The sequence below is a fragment of the Phoenix dactylifera genome, chromosome 7 (genome assembly GCF_009389715.1).
Source record: "Phoenix dactylifera cultivar Barhee BC4 chromosome 7, palm_55x_up_171113_PBpolish2nd_filt_p, whole genome shotgun sequence".
NCBI classification, from domain to species: Eukaryota; Viridiplantae; Streptophyta; class Magnoliopsida; order Arecales; family Arecaceae; genus Phoenix; species Phoenix dactylifera.
The window spans coordinates 11,435,689-11,450,934 of NC_052398.1; the positions used below are offsets into that span (position 1 = coordinate 11,435,689).

Sequence of the window (15,246 nt, forward strand, 5' to 3'; positions counted from 1 at the left end):
GCACAAATTATGAATGCCCAAACCAACATTCCAATCATTATAATTGCAAGCCACAAACAATTGTTGACATTTGGGATCATCTCTTCTTATTACTCAGCTTGAAAAAGGCCTAATGTAACCAAGCCTTCATGTAGGAAAAGGCCACTCACCGAGGTTCGAACTCAGTACCTCTGCTTTAATACTATGTTAAAATCACCATTTGTCCTAAAAGCTTAAACTAATAGGATAAGATAGATTTAATTATATGTTTTATATTTTCTTACACCAATGTGAGATGACAACAAGAACACAGCCATAATTCGTCCGTGCAGTGGCCAGCCAAAATCACAGTGACTAAACCGAGGTATGAAAAAAGCCGGCATGCACTAACTTATAGTCCAAGGGATGATAGTAACAAAACATACACCCCATCTTAATGTCCCCATGCAGAAGGAACGCAATACAGGTTTCGCGCTGGCTGAGATTGACATGTCAGGGGAAGGTGAAGCCAATAGCAACTGCAAGATGGGCAAACACATCATGTGAAACTGGCTCTTGTTTTTACTCAGCTCTTCAGAATGGGAGGCCGTCAGGTCAGCAACGCCTGGTACCACTTGGTTGTAATCTACTTGCAACTTTGCCTTCACCTCCAACTCCAGCTCTCCTTTGGTTGGCTTGAATAGTGTTAACTCACAGCAGGTAGGCCTCTTAGTTGCCCCAGCAGTTGCAGGATCCTAGAAAGGAGGAGAGAAGAGAAGGAACCTGGACAAGAAAATATCAGCAAATACTCAACTAAATCTTATGACAGTCTTGCATGAAAAAATGAGAGAACAGCCAGAATTGATAATCAGAGATCGCATTGCTTTCCAAATCACAACTATTTATGTGTAAAGATTTAGGTGGTGGGGTCCTCAGCAACTAATCAGATGGGGGAATGTGCAAAAGCTGTTTGGTAATCATGCGATACAGATTTGCTAAATTGATTGTGCTATCAATATCGTTTAAAAGAATCTCATCTCATTTTTGAGAGAAGATTGCGTGCTAGATTTTAAATTGTATGGCTGTATTAGAGAAGTTAGGTGGAGCTTGTGCAAGTAGCAAATCACCTTGGACAAGCTGTGCTTCTTCATGCCATTGGGCTGCGCTGACAATAGCGGAGATGAAATCAAGGATATGGAATAGAAATACTGCAACAACCCAGGACCTCATTCAGAAAAGCTAGCTGAAAAGTATTATTTGGGTTTCTTGGCTCTACATAAGTATTCAAAATCTACCCAGTGCATAGCCAATGTGGAACTAAATAAACTCGCATGAGTCCTCATATACTTTTTTCGTTTAAGCTCTGGCGTCCTCGCCAAGCTAAGGGTCCGAAGCCATGCAGATCCATTCATAAGTTCACAGGTGCCACAAATCCAATCATAAATGCCATGATCGGCCCGTCATCAGCCCCAATAGACCCATGCAGTGGTGTCCCCTAGTCCACATGGTCCATGGGCTAGGCCTGCTCTGATATAATTTGTAATAACCCAAGACCTTACCCAAAAAGACTAGCTAAAAGGTATTATTTGGGTTCTTTAATCCTGTATGAGTACTCAAGATCTACCCAATATATAGCCAATATGGGACTAAACACACGCCCGCACAGATCCACACAAATGCAAAGAAACTATTATAATATGAAATAACTACATAATGCTCTCTTTAGTCGACCTTGGAAATTAATTAGGTGGTATGTTGCATTTGGAGACAAGAGTGTTTTACAAGTTCCTTGTAGTGTTATAGGTAAACTGAATTGCCAATTTTTGAGGCTGAATAGAACTCTTACCGTTTCAAACTAAATTATTTTCTACCAAGCTTCTAATAATTTGCTCTTTCTTGATTCTACCAACTTTTCTCTAACTAGAAATGTGCCCCTTTTCAATATTCAAAAAAATATATATATATATATATTTTAAATAAACCAGAACTCTTATTCAGCAAAACAGGAGTCACCTGTACACCAGTATTCTTTTGCACATTTTAGCTCTTCACTCATGCATATTAAAATGAGAATGAAAAAGAGGCATCAACAAGATAACAACTACCTCCTTGGTAGGGATATAGATGTATGGGAATATCAGCTTACTCACACGTCATAGGGATGTGTTGTTACATCAATTGGAGAAATCTTTCCTGCAATTACGCACAACCTGCATGCACCAAATCAGTTAGGACTATTACAAAAAACTGTAGAACAGAAGCACAGAACATTTTACACATGGGCAGCATCATTATACCGAAAAATTAAGTGCATCTAAATCTGTTATTAAAAGAGTAAGAACTAGTAGATACAATAACACATGGGAAAATCAATATAGATTACTTATAAGAAACTAAATGAAAAGGTAGTAAATTCAAGAATATGGGAGATGGATATAAACTATCATATGTAGGTAAGGATAATAACAGAAATGGTGCAGAATAGTGGTGGATAAGAAAATAAAGGATGAAATTGCGGATGTACAAAGGATATTTGATAGATTAATAACAATGAAATCAGCTTTAGATTAGGAGATTATTAATGTAATCAGTATTTATACACCACAAGTAGGCTTAGAGAAGAGGATAGCAATTATTTTGGAAAAAATGAATGAATTCAAGCACTTTCATGGTTACAACTAACAAACTAGCGGCAAGATGTTTCTAAATCTAAGGTCATAAGTTACTCAATGACTAAGTTATATTAAAGGGCTTCATATGCTGTCTCCTAAGAGAAAGTATCACAAGCATATGCAAAAAACCAGGGATGATCCCTGCTATAATCAACACAATTCTGAAATGCGAGAACCTTCTTTTTGGGTGACCGTAGTCTTCATTTCTGTATGCTTATAAGGAATTCATAGTTGTGTGTATACTCTTGAAACTAGATTGAACTCTTAAGAAAATATAGAGCACAAACACCGATAAAAATATAAAAACTAGGTATCTCTAAGCAAAAGAGGATCAAAGCTGAAAGCTTCTTTTCCATGAGGTCCCACTTCAATTACATGGTACAAGGATCAGAGTAATGGCTATATAAAGGTCCTCATTCAGCCAAAGAACTAAGAAGTTCATGATATTACTCCAAATAAAGTAAAACTCCAGAATAGTCCTAAGCCTAGATGTATAGTAGGTGTATAACATGTGTCACAGTGTACAACATGTGTCACAGTTTATAACAAGTCATTTGATGTATAATTAATACTTTTCTTAAAAATGATGAAAATATTTGCTTTCTATTACAGCACAAGTTTTGAAGCTGAAGCCTTCAATCTCTCATGCTTTAACATCAACTAGATTTTGGATCATATAGATATGCAAGGTTTCAGGACCTCAGATATGCCTTTTGAGGATGAAAATGAGCCACCATCTTTTTTGCATCGAAGATGTCCATAATTTGTTCCAAAAGGATCCACTTCAGCCAACCTCGAATAATACGACATCTACCTCACAGCGAGAACAGATTCCCAAATATCATCAATTGCCATCTATTAGCACATGACAATTAGCAAACTTTTCAGAATAGACACTAAAATGCATAACCTGATCTTCCATGTTAAGTTGCTATCTGATTATAACCTAAAGACCATCGAAAACTTCAACAATTTAATTAATAGAAGCAACCAATTTTGCATGCTACCAAGTTGTTCAGCATTTGATTCTTTTTGAAAAGGAATCGTTATATTGACAGTGGTTTGAGGATTGGAATTAGAAAGTACATTTGGTGACAATGCCCTCAACGCAGACCATGGAACCAATGAAGGAGGACATAAGATCCCTAGGAGTGACTTTGTGGAACCCAAAAGATCTGCTGAAGCCAGCAAGCACACGCTCCCCTTCCTTCAGGTATTTCGGTTCCATGTAGCCAGTGACCTCCGTCAGCGAAATCAACCAATAAAACCAAACACTATAAAAATCTGGTATCTTCACAAGGTTTGCACAAGATCCAAAGAACCTGAGGGCAATAAAGATTTAAAGAAAGGGGATCCACATAAGGAAATCGGAACAGAGATACATATTAGGGTAAAAGGGCATCGATTGCAAAGACTGGAGGAACCAAACAAAGCAATTTTAGACACAGATTTAAACAGAGTTCTAATAGGTAAGGAAAGGGTAGATTTTGACCACCGGGCGAAGTCGAGGCTGAAGTTGCGAAGGTCGTCGATGCCGACAATGAGGTGGCGGCGCTTCTTCTGGTTCTGGATCATGCCCTGCCCCTTATGGCTTTCAGGTATAACCCCCTTACCCACCTGAAAATCTTACGAAAATTGCATAAAAATCACGAAAAAGGAGACACTTTTAGAGTCCATTCAAACAAGAAAACGACAAGGAAACCTACATCCGATCCAAGAAATCCAAGAGGGCTCGCTTGTGAGGCCATGGCTTCCTCGTTAACGTCCATCCCTTCCGTCACTCGAGAAGTGGGCGGAGCATGGGATGCGACTCGTCGTCGCATTTTGGCGGGAAAGTATCTGGGAAGCACCGATGGGGCTGCGACGAGATCATCGCCGTCCAAGAAAGGGATCAACGAACCAAAATGTACCACCGCTGCCAATTTGCCCCAATTTGTGCAATTTCCGGAATTTTTATCAATTTTCTTGTGCGACGATTTAAAATCAGCATGCACAGAGAGGGGAAAAAAATTCCCATAGTATTACTCATGGTTTATTGAGTTTGTTATCCCATAGTATTACCTTTTTTTTTTTTTTTTTTATTTGGCCTCTGACAAGGCCACTATACTTTGCATGACGCTATCTAGTGTTGTCGTAATATTATGTCTGCCAACGTTATTACAAAGCGTCGGCAAATTATGACGCTGGAGCCAAAATTATCAACGCTTCTACCTAGCGTCGACATATAAATATCAGGATAGCCAACTTTTTCTGTAGTGTTGCTTTTGTAACATATTTTATTTTACCTAACCAGTGTGGTGAGTTTGATTCAAAGAAAGTAAAATATATTAAAAAATTAAAGCATGATCCAATGCCGAATGCTCTTAAGTGAGAGACCGAGTAACTTGTGTTTTTTTTTCCATCAATTTGCTTCATGCTTTCATTTTGGCCAGATATTCCTCCTATTTTAGAGTTGATAATTGAAGAAAGCTTTGCATTAGCATAAAACGAGCATATTTTTGCATGTTAAATTAAAATATTTGGTGATGCACCAATCTAAAGCTTGAACTTAAAAACTCTCCCAAGAAAAGGAGGGGCATGACCATTGGTGCACCACTTAGATCATAATTAGTTTTCATAATCCAACTATCCACATACCAGACTATTTTGATTTAAAAAGCAGCAATATAATATAAAAATTAAAAGAGGTCTTTTTTTAATGCTTACAACATGCTCCATTAACTTGATAAAATTTTATTTTGATTGCGAGATTTTTATTCTTGGTTTGTCCTTGGATTAATTTAAAAGAAAATGGAATTCATGAGTAGTTGCAATTTGAATTGTTATTGTGGGGTGAGTTTTGAATATTCTAATTGAAATTGATATTTTTTTTAGTGAACTAAGTTTGATAATCAGCCATTATTATGCTTTGACCGGATTTGAACACTTGATTAACTGAGCATATGGTTTTGGTATGGATCTTGTTGAATAGCTATATATTATGGATATTTCATCATGGAATAGAAATATGACACTATCTTTGTCTTTTCATCGGTGGAAAAAATGACACCACCATCATCTTGTCATAGACTATTGGGTTCGAAATGCGATACTATTGTTGCCATGTTATGGACCAGAAATGTAATACTATCATTGTCCTATCATAGATTAGATATGCGGCCATATCACGGGCCTGAAATATGATAATATTGATATCCTATAATGGGGCACAAGCATGATTATAGCTAATAAGTTGAATTCATTGATATCAAAGTAGATTATGGTATTAGTTTTGGAAACTAGGAAGAGTATAAATTCTTTTATCTGATAATATTTCATTGAGTATTTTGATACCTTTATGAGAAATTTAATTTCTTATATGTATTATCACTCTAAATATATTCTTGGGAATGTGTGCATAGGGCATGCTTACTTAGCTGTGCGCCAAGATCACTTATGTTTCTTTATAGAGTAGCAGGACAACTAACGCCAATGCAGGTTCAGATTAGTCATAAGATGGAGTGATCATTGAACGAGTTCTAGTACAATTTTTATCTTGCATTTGTTATCTGTGAGATTTTGGAACTAGGATAATTTAGTTTCATAGTTTGTATTTTTGGATGTGAATTTTGATAATGGAGATTATTACCTTAAATTTATGGCTAGCATGTTAGATTTATATTTGAGAACTCGATCATTTTAAAGTTAAAGCCATAATGTACTCTAATGTTTCAGATAATTATTTATTGTATCCATTATTATTAAGTTACTATACAAGTTTGAGACCTTCTATATCCCACTGGGCTATGCCTTGTGGGATATGCACTATGTCATACGCCAGCTTATTTGAAGGATTTAGATTATTACAAATGCTATTAGAGCAGACTCAGCCTATAAGCTATATGTGACTAGAAGACACTGCAACATGGGCTCATTTGGGAATAACCATAGGCCGACCATATTATTTATGATTAGATTTAGATCTTTAGCTTAGTAAGAATACTAAGGCTTAAACAAGAGTAGTATGTAAGAATTTATACAAATATGTATTTAATTTCACATCAGTTATACACTAGGGAGATCATAAGTACTTATACAGGACCAAAAATGCAAATAATATTTTCTAATTATCCTTTTTGGATAAGGTCATGGGTGATTGGAAATAATATTAGAACATATTTATCCCATGACCTATGTGTGACTAGAGGATACTGCAGCACTAATCCTTTTGGAACTGATTACGAGCCGATTGTACTGTTTGTGATTATATTTAAAGGTAGCAATGCCTAACAACTTAACCTGTTTAACTTGATTCAATCTATTGTATGTCGGGTTAGGTTATTTGTTTAATAAAAATGGTTAGGTTCGGATCTGTATTTTTGATCCATTTAATAGATAGATTAGGTTTGGATTAACAACTTTTTGATCTAATCCTATATCCAATTCGCATCTAGTCGGACCTGACCCAAATGCCACCCCTATTTATATTTGACTAGATTGGGACTCTTAGCTTGGTGCGTGAGCGTTGGGGTTTAAACAAAAAAAGTATACAAGGATTTGTACGGGCATTGTATTTAGTTCTATTGATATGTGTTGGAAAGATAAAACTTGGTTGGTACAAGTTATATCTAGTATAACCATATAGCAAGTTTGATCAACATAGGTTTTTATTGACTATACCTGCTTTCTAATAACTACCCTGCTTTCTAATAACTACTTGATATAAAGCTTCTTCCAAATACTTTATTTCCCAACCAAATACTTTTCATCACTATTAGATTTATAAGTGTACATGACACATTCTAAAGAAGACACATTTGCTAGAAGTGAAGCCAGGCGTCAACAGAGATCGTATTAAAAATGCATACTTTCTGGAAAACTGTTAGTTGCTTATATAAAATTGTTTGAGATTATTTTCCTCAAGTCTTTTCTTTGAAAGAAATATCTGGAGCTGCTCCTCTTCTCAATCTTGTATCCTATTTAAAATTAATTTGTTATGATAAATGATGTCACCATTAAAAAAATTAGAAATGCTATACCATTCATGCTTACAGGTGGCATCTACTTTGCTCATAACTTAAAAAAAGGAGAAAAAAAAAGAATGCACTCAAACAAAAGATGCCACCATTAAAGAAAAAACAAATACTACACAATTGCAAGCTTACAAGAGATATCTACTTTGCTTAATAGCTTAATAGAAAAAAGTTTGCATTCAAACATGATTGTTGGACCGAATTGTTGAAAGTTAAGATATCGTTTGAAGAAACCTCATGGAAAGTTTTTTGTAAAAAAACAATTAGGCCTCATCTATAACAACCCAAGACCTCACCCAAAATGGCTAGTTCTAAGGTATTATTTGGATTCTTTTGATCCTGTATAAGTACCCAAGATCTATCTAGTAAATAATTGATATGGGACTAAACACACGTCCGTACGGGTCCTCACATACTCCCGTTTAAGCCCTGACGTCCTCGTCAGGCTAAGAGTTCAAATTCATTTCAATCTAATCACAAACGCCACGATTGGCCTATGGTCAGCGCCAATAGATCTGTGCTGTTGTGTCTCCTAGTCTACATAGGTTATGGGCCAGCTCGGCTTTGATACCATTTGTAACTATCCAGGACCTCACCCAAAATGACTAGTTTGAAGGTATTATTTGTGTTCCTTGATCCTGTATAAGTATCCAAGATCTACCAACGAATAACCGATGTGGAACTAAACACACGTCCGTATGGATCCTCACATCATCGACTCTAAGAAATAAAAATTAATAAAAAGAATATCTAACCTCTTTGAGAAATGAATATTTGAGCAATTTTTAAGAAATGAAGTTGATTATGGAACTCATCAAGTCAAGGTTTCCAATACCGACTCAGGTTCATTCAACATCTTCTCAAGACTCTCATGTTGAATCTAGTAGAGAGAATAGGTGGGGAGATATCCCCAATTTGGAAGGATATCTGCCAAACATTCCAAAATATCCTAAAAATAGTCTTATTAGGATAAGTGCAAAAAGTAAGAGAGAGAAGGGATATTTCTATTCCAATAGAATTATCTCATGTAGTAGGAAAAATTTATTCTCTTCAACTACTATTTTGTTCTTATTCACTCTTTAAACACATACAAATGTGGGAGGTAATTTTGTCCTTATGATAAAATCTAGATTATTGTGAAAACTGATGCACTCATTTATTCTCTCTATTCCTCCCTACAACCAAATATTGAAAAGCGACTTATCTCCTGAAATATCCTAGCTTTTTTATAGTATATAAGAGTACCCCTCCGAAACATATCTCCCCTACCAATGCAGCCTGAATGAATATATAACATGACTATGTTCCATGATCAATAATGATGTAACTATAAACAAATATCAACCTGCAGAAATAAAAGATAAACTGCAAAGCTATTTTCCTCCTCTTCTATCCAAAACCAAAAAACCTTGCATAATCCTTGCTACGAGAAATTATTGCCTACATTGCATGCACTATGTAGGTGTGCATGCTGTTAATCATCGTCGTTGGTTTTTGTGATATCGGACTCTAATGCTTTAATTGACAATGGATTTCTGAAAAACCTAATGCTGTTATTGGGATAGTATTACCTGACATTTTTTTATGTAAGTGTTGCGGGAAATCATACCCGAAAGTAACCGCGAACCAAAAGGAGGAGCTTCTGCTGCAGTGCGGTGGCGGACGGCTGTCTTCGATGGACCTGCAAGAAGCCTGGGCCGGAAGATCCGGCGAAGACCCTCCGATGCTTAAGTCGGAGAGGGATCTTTAGATATTTTAATGGAGAGATATTTTCTGACAAGGGGAGAAGATGTCTCTCTCCTCGGAGTTCCTTCCTCTTTATAGGAGAGGGTGTAGCGGTTACTCGCAATCGGATGTGATTGCACAAATCTTGGGTTAAATGAATTACTTTAGATGGCACGGAATTTCAGGCTAGCTGGCAATCGGTTGAGTTCACAAGGATTCAAATATTGACAGTCGTTATTGCGGAGACTGCAGGATTTGATCCCGAATATGAAGGATTTAGTGACCCCTTCTTTAGGCAGACCGACTTGACTGTTGGTCCACTGGAGTCTGCCCAAATTGAAGGACATTTGAATATTAGAATAATATAAAAGTCCCATTTTTGGCTTGCACTCTTCACATCGAGAGGCTATTGTAATCTCTTTTTCTCAAAAGGCTGCTCTATACGTTCATGCATTTCTTATGTATACCAATCAACATGCTAGCTACGTCTAGATTTCAATAGTTGCGAGGAAAAATGGTGAGTTTGCTGTTCATATCAGGGGTAGGAAAATCCATCAGTTTACCAGGAAAAACCAGCAATGGCAACCTAAAACGAAGAACTTTGAAAGGAAAATTAGGGTAGGCCCGTTAAAACGGGAGAAAAAAGGAAAAACGAGATTATTTTTTTTTTAAAAAAGAAAGGTTCTATTACCTAGGGGTCTGGGTGCATTTTGCACATGAAAGAAGCATTCACCTTTCTTCCCGAGCAATCGAGCAACCACTGGTTCTTTTGATATCTCTGCAGTGAATGATAGAGTCCGAAGTGCATTGAGATCAATGCATTGGGTGATCATCAAATGGTGTTCGTGGCAAGGAAGATGAATCCTTCTTTCAAGTGTAAGATACAACCCGGATCATTTATTTGAAGCATGTTGATAGGAGTATCTTGAATACAATTTGGCACAATGTTGAGCCCCCACCCCCAAAAAAAAAGAAAAAAAAGTTTTTTTTTGTGTTCATACCCTCCTAAATATTAGAATTTATGTGAACACCCTTCTAAAATTAATATTTGCATATATATCATCATCAAACACTTGTTTTGTATATATATCTTCTTCTTTTTTTGCATATCTATCCATGCCATCTAACGTCCTTAAGAAGTTAGCGGTTTAAAATTAAAATAACAAAAATATCCTTAGCGGATAAATATGCAAAAAAAAAAAATGTTTATAAAGGTATACATGCAAATAGTAATTTTGAAGGATATTCATGCAATTTCATATATTTAGAAAGGTATAGATACAGAAAAAAATCTTATATTTTTGTATAAATACCTTTCTAAATTTTGAAATATGCATGAATGCCCTCCAAATTAATATTTACGTATATGCCCTCATAAAATACTATTTTTGTATGAATATTATTGACATAGCGATTCAGCTAACATGATTAGCCAAAATCATATTTATTTAAATTAAAAATTAATTAAAAATATAAAATTATATTTTTATTTTTGAAGCATAACAGGTTAATAGGTCTCACTGGAAACTAATATCTTTATCCTTTTTGATAAATTTTTCAATCTATCTCGACCTTCCCTTTTATTTCTCCATCCGAAATCAAAACCATTCCCTTGACTTCTTTCTCCACCATAGACAACCCTTCATTATATCCTTTTTTATATGAAGATGATCAGGTCGTGCCTTTAGCTTTATGAATTATTTAAAAAAAAACGTATTGTGAGAAATTTACAACATTTATCTTTTAATATATGAGATTTGTAATTTTTTTACCTTTTAGAGTTAGAAAATTTCTCATTTGTAGGCTGAAGGCTAATTTAAAATTATTATGACAAGATGGGCTCCATACGCTAGATCTTTTCTTCTTTTAAAAAATTGAAGCTTCAAAGAAAAGTGGCTTAAGGTATACAACGTAAGTAGTGGCCTTCGACCACACGGCTGCGAAGCTTGTTAATAAGTCTGTAGGGTTCGAAGTCCTTCAATGACTTTGCTTGAGGATGACTGAAGTTGTTCTTCCATACATAAGCATAGCAGTAGTAAGGAACCTTAATCATTGCAATTTATCACGTGCCTTTAAGAGCTTCTAATACATGCCCTTATATATGCATTATAAATGAAGAAAAATAAAGTAAAAAGATCCCATGATTAGTGAAAAACTTTCATAACTCTTTTTATTATCTAATTATCGAATCAAAATTTTTCTTGAATAATATTTTTAAGAAAAATATTGAGGAGCAGACACTAGATATATCCGAGCGTTAAAATAGGTTGAAATAAAAAAAAATAAAATTAGAATTTTTTGCATGTAAATCCTTCTCAATATGTGAAATTGTATGAATACCCTCGCAAAGAATTATTTGTATATAAACCCTTATAAATATTTTTTTATATATCTATCCCTTAAGAATATTTCAGTTATTTTTAATTTTAAACCACTAATTTTTTACGCCGTTAAATGGTGTGAGCACATATACAAAAAAAAAAAGAGTATACCCATAAAAAAAGTATTTTATAAGAATATATATGCAAATATTAATTTTAAGAGGGTATTCATATAAATTAGGAGGATATGTATCTAAAAAATCTATAAAAAAACAACACAGCTGCTGGATTCCGTGTCTCGTTGGTTGCTTGGGCCTGAAGGAAACGGACCAGTTTTCCCATGTTCTAATGTCAAAGCCAACAAAAGAAAGTAATCAGCTGAAAACAAGTAATCAACTAAAACATAGGCTTTTTTTTTTCATCTCACTTGACGGAGAAAAGCCTCCTTCTTCACACCAATCCTTATGCAATTATTTTTATGTTTTGAGAAATTATCGTAATCTAACATAGCACCAAATTAGTAATCTAAAGAACATCTCTGATTAAGTCGACAAATATTTTCAAAAAGTTCCCCATTTTAGGGGCACGTAAGGGTCCCCCTGCCCTTAATGATTCACGCCCGGAGGGGTGCAAGCCTTTGTTGGGGCAAGAGGAGCCCATCCATGTCTTACCATGCGTCCGCGTGATTTAAGACACGGCTCCCAAACAATAGTACAATAAAGTACATGTACGTCAATATATGTTCCCTAATTCACTCATAAATTAAACTAAATACACTCCTAGATGGGTGTAGGAAAAGGCGTAGACGGCACTAACTTCGGGCAGACAAATCAAGGGGCTGGCACTCTTGGCTCTTGGCATGGATGGAAAAATATTTCAATATCGCACCCACAAAATGTATAAAAAAAAAGAAAATCCCAAAAAAGATGAATGGTTTTATCATTAATATTTCCCCTATGCTTTGTTTAATTCTCCTTTTTTTTTTTTTTTTGAACATGATTTGTCTAATTAGACGATTGTTAATAGCCGAGCAATTTAAGAAATTATATCCTACACAGCATGCGCCATGTGGTTGTGGTTGTTCACGCCACTAATCACAATCATCCGTACTTGTAGACTTCTTCGAGCCTTACCCTCTTGTTAACGAGATTGACCTTCTCTGTCTTACAATCATGGATCTCTTAATCCAGTTTGCTTACCCATCCTTATCTGGTTACGGTAAGTTCACAATTTCCTTTACCATGATGCGTTCTTTGCTAGTGGAATGGAAGCAAGACTCTTTCCTATCCACTTTGCCGAGGAGAGAGAACTATCAGATAACTCAAGCTAGACAGAAATGTGCAAAAGTCCACAGTTCCTTAAGGATCTTGTAAGCAAGTAGGTTCATATTGTCATTTAGCTTCAATTTCTTCTTTCTTGTCTGGCTCTCGAGGAGTTGAGCGGGCGCTGGCCAGCAACTTTCGTGCCTGAGAATGGAAGAGGGCATAGATTCATTCTTCGTACCTGGTCTAGCCTCACAACCCTTCGCAGGTTGGTTAGATGGAATTGGACAAAGAAAAGAGAGTGCTCGACCGGAACAACGTCAAACCATAGAACACAGCTCCTTTCGGTCGAACCCGCTTCATACATCAAGCGCTCATCTCGGTACATCATTGCAGAAACGAGAGGCTATGATTAGCGGTATGCATGGCCACTTGGTGCATACTGTGTATAATATAATTTTTCAAGCAAATAGGTCATGCAGTTCCAGAACCAACTCACATTAGTTTGAAAATCTATTTCATCGGCTTATTAGTTAAAATATTTATTTGCTTCAATAAATAAAAAAAATTATTGAAAAATATGGATCAATATAGAGTTTTCTACTATGGGTAGCTCTTCAAATTTGAAAGTGGAACCTTCTATATTTTCCTAGCACCACTAGGCCGATGATGCTGCTTATAAATTTCAAAAATTGCAATATATAGCAACAATGTCCAATGTGGATTATGGTTGCATCCTTCGTGCAAAAGAACAATATGCCTCCCTTTGCAATCGTTTATTTCCCGCCTTGAGATCCATGCAGGTACAATTTGGAGCATTTTGAGATATGTGCGATGGATGATTCAATGATCATCGCATGCAAAGAAAGAAAAGCATATCCTTCCACTGCACAAAGGACACTGTTGCTGGAAATTGGACCCGGGGGCGATCTTCGGTCGGAGAGAGGGAGCAGCAGGTCCTCACGGCGGGCCGGTGATCCGTTGGCGGGTGGCGTTCTCCGTCTGGGTGCCTGCAGACAAACCGGTGGCCAGGTTTTCCGGCGCCGGCCCTCCGACGCTCAAGTCAGAAAGGGGGGCAAACAATGTGGACAGAAGAAGAGAAACAGTGTTTTGTGGAGTGCGTAATTTTTCCCCCCAAAAACCCCCCAACCTGAGAAGCCAAGGCTCCCTTTTATAGGCGGGGGTCGGTTTACCTGTGATGTAACGGGGCGAGGCCATAGTACGACTCGGCATGTGGTTCAGGTCGGCGCACGATCAGGCGAATCATTGCGCTGATGTCGGCGGTAAGGGCGTCGTACGACCCGAACTAGCACGCTACCAGGCGAATTATTGCGTTGGTGTCGGAGGTAAGGCCGAGATCAGAGACTTATCATAGTCGATTGGACTCTACTGGGCTAGCTTGCCGTGGAGAGCTGAGAGTCCGTAGATGACAGGAGCCATGCGCATTAATTGTGGAGTAAGCCGGAGATCCGCATTAATTGTGGAGTAAGCCGGAGATCCGCATTAATTGTGGAGTAAGCCGGAGATCCGCATTAATTGTTGAGTGAACTGGAGGTTTACAGTGGCCATGCGCAATAAATGCCGGGGGAGCGGCAGAGTATGGTCCTCGGCCGGACCTCAGAGGGGTATGGCCGTAGTAGGTGGCTGACAAGGGTAGACCTTGAGCATCAGAGTTTTCCTAGGTCGGAGGTTCCGAGGTCGGATGTCTTGAGGTCGGGCGCTCCGAGGTCGGACGCCGACTTCGGCCGTCCAGGGTCGGCAATTGTACGACTTCTTAGGGGCATTTGTGTCACTGGGGGGAAAAATCTTATTCCCCCAACACTACCCCCCGACTTCCGAGTTCGAGCGGCTTGTAGGCTCGGACGTGGGAAGTAAAGACTATCGTTAAAGTTGGGGGGAATCTCATCCGCACCCTTGCACTTCTCGGCGCCTTTATGATGGGACCTGCGCCCTTGGGCGCTTCGAAGTTGCTTTGTTCAGCGAACTAATGATGGGGCTTGTATCCTTACGTTTTCCGAAGCAGCTGTAATGGGGGTGGCGCCTCTCGGATCTCCGAGATCACTTCGTGCGGCGGACCCATGATGAGGGTCCTCGAGCTCGACGAGGCGGCGCCTCGATCTTGTGGTCGGGGTTCCCCGCTCATCAATGAGCATGCCGTTTCGTGCTTCAAAACAGACACGCGGCATGACCTAAGGTCGGACGCTTCCGGTCTCGTGTTAGTGGATCATAGATCTAGTGAGGTGGAGGCTATATCGGGGCTCCGCGTGTCCCAGAGCCTTATTAAATGAGGGGAGCG

General features: G+C 37.8%; 1 protein-coding gene across 1 annotated transcript; it reads right to left on the reverse strand.

The window, feature by feature from the left end:
* Positions 1–231: 231 nt before the first annotated feature.
* LOC120111427 (DNA replication licensing factor MCM3-like) lies at positions 232–4,410 on the reverse strand. The gene is made up of 5 exons (XM_039128484.1): positions 4,337–4,410; positions 4,123–4,247; positions 3,717–3,952; positions 2,109–2,168; positions 232–741 (listed from the first exon to the last, which is right to left on the reverse strand). Exons 1-4 carry the CDS (start codon positions 4,397–4,399, stop codon positions 2,158–2,160), a joined length of 435 nt encoding a protein of 144 aa, XP_038984412.1. The 5' UTR covers positions 4,400–4,410; the 3' UTR covers positions 232–741; positions 2,109–2,157.
* Positions 4,411–15,246: the final 10,836 nt, after the last annotated feature.

Coding starts and splice junctions, on each gene's coding strand:
- LOC120111427 (XM_039128484.1), bottom strand. CDS start 4,399: ATGGACGTTAACGAGGAAGCCATGGCCTCACAAGCGAGCCCTCTTGGA. Junction 4,248..4,336: donor TTGGATTTCTTGGATCGGAT/GTAGGTTTCCTT, acceptor TAAGATTTTCAG/GTGGGTAAGGGGGTTATACC. Junction 3,953..4,122: donor AGCCTCGACTTCGCCCGGTG/GTCAAAATCTAC, acceptor TATTGCCCTCAG/GTTCTTTGGATCTTGTGCAA.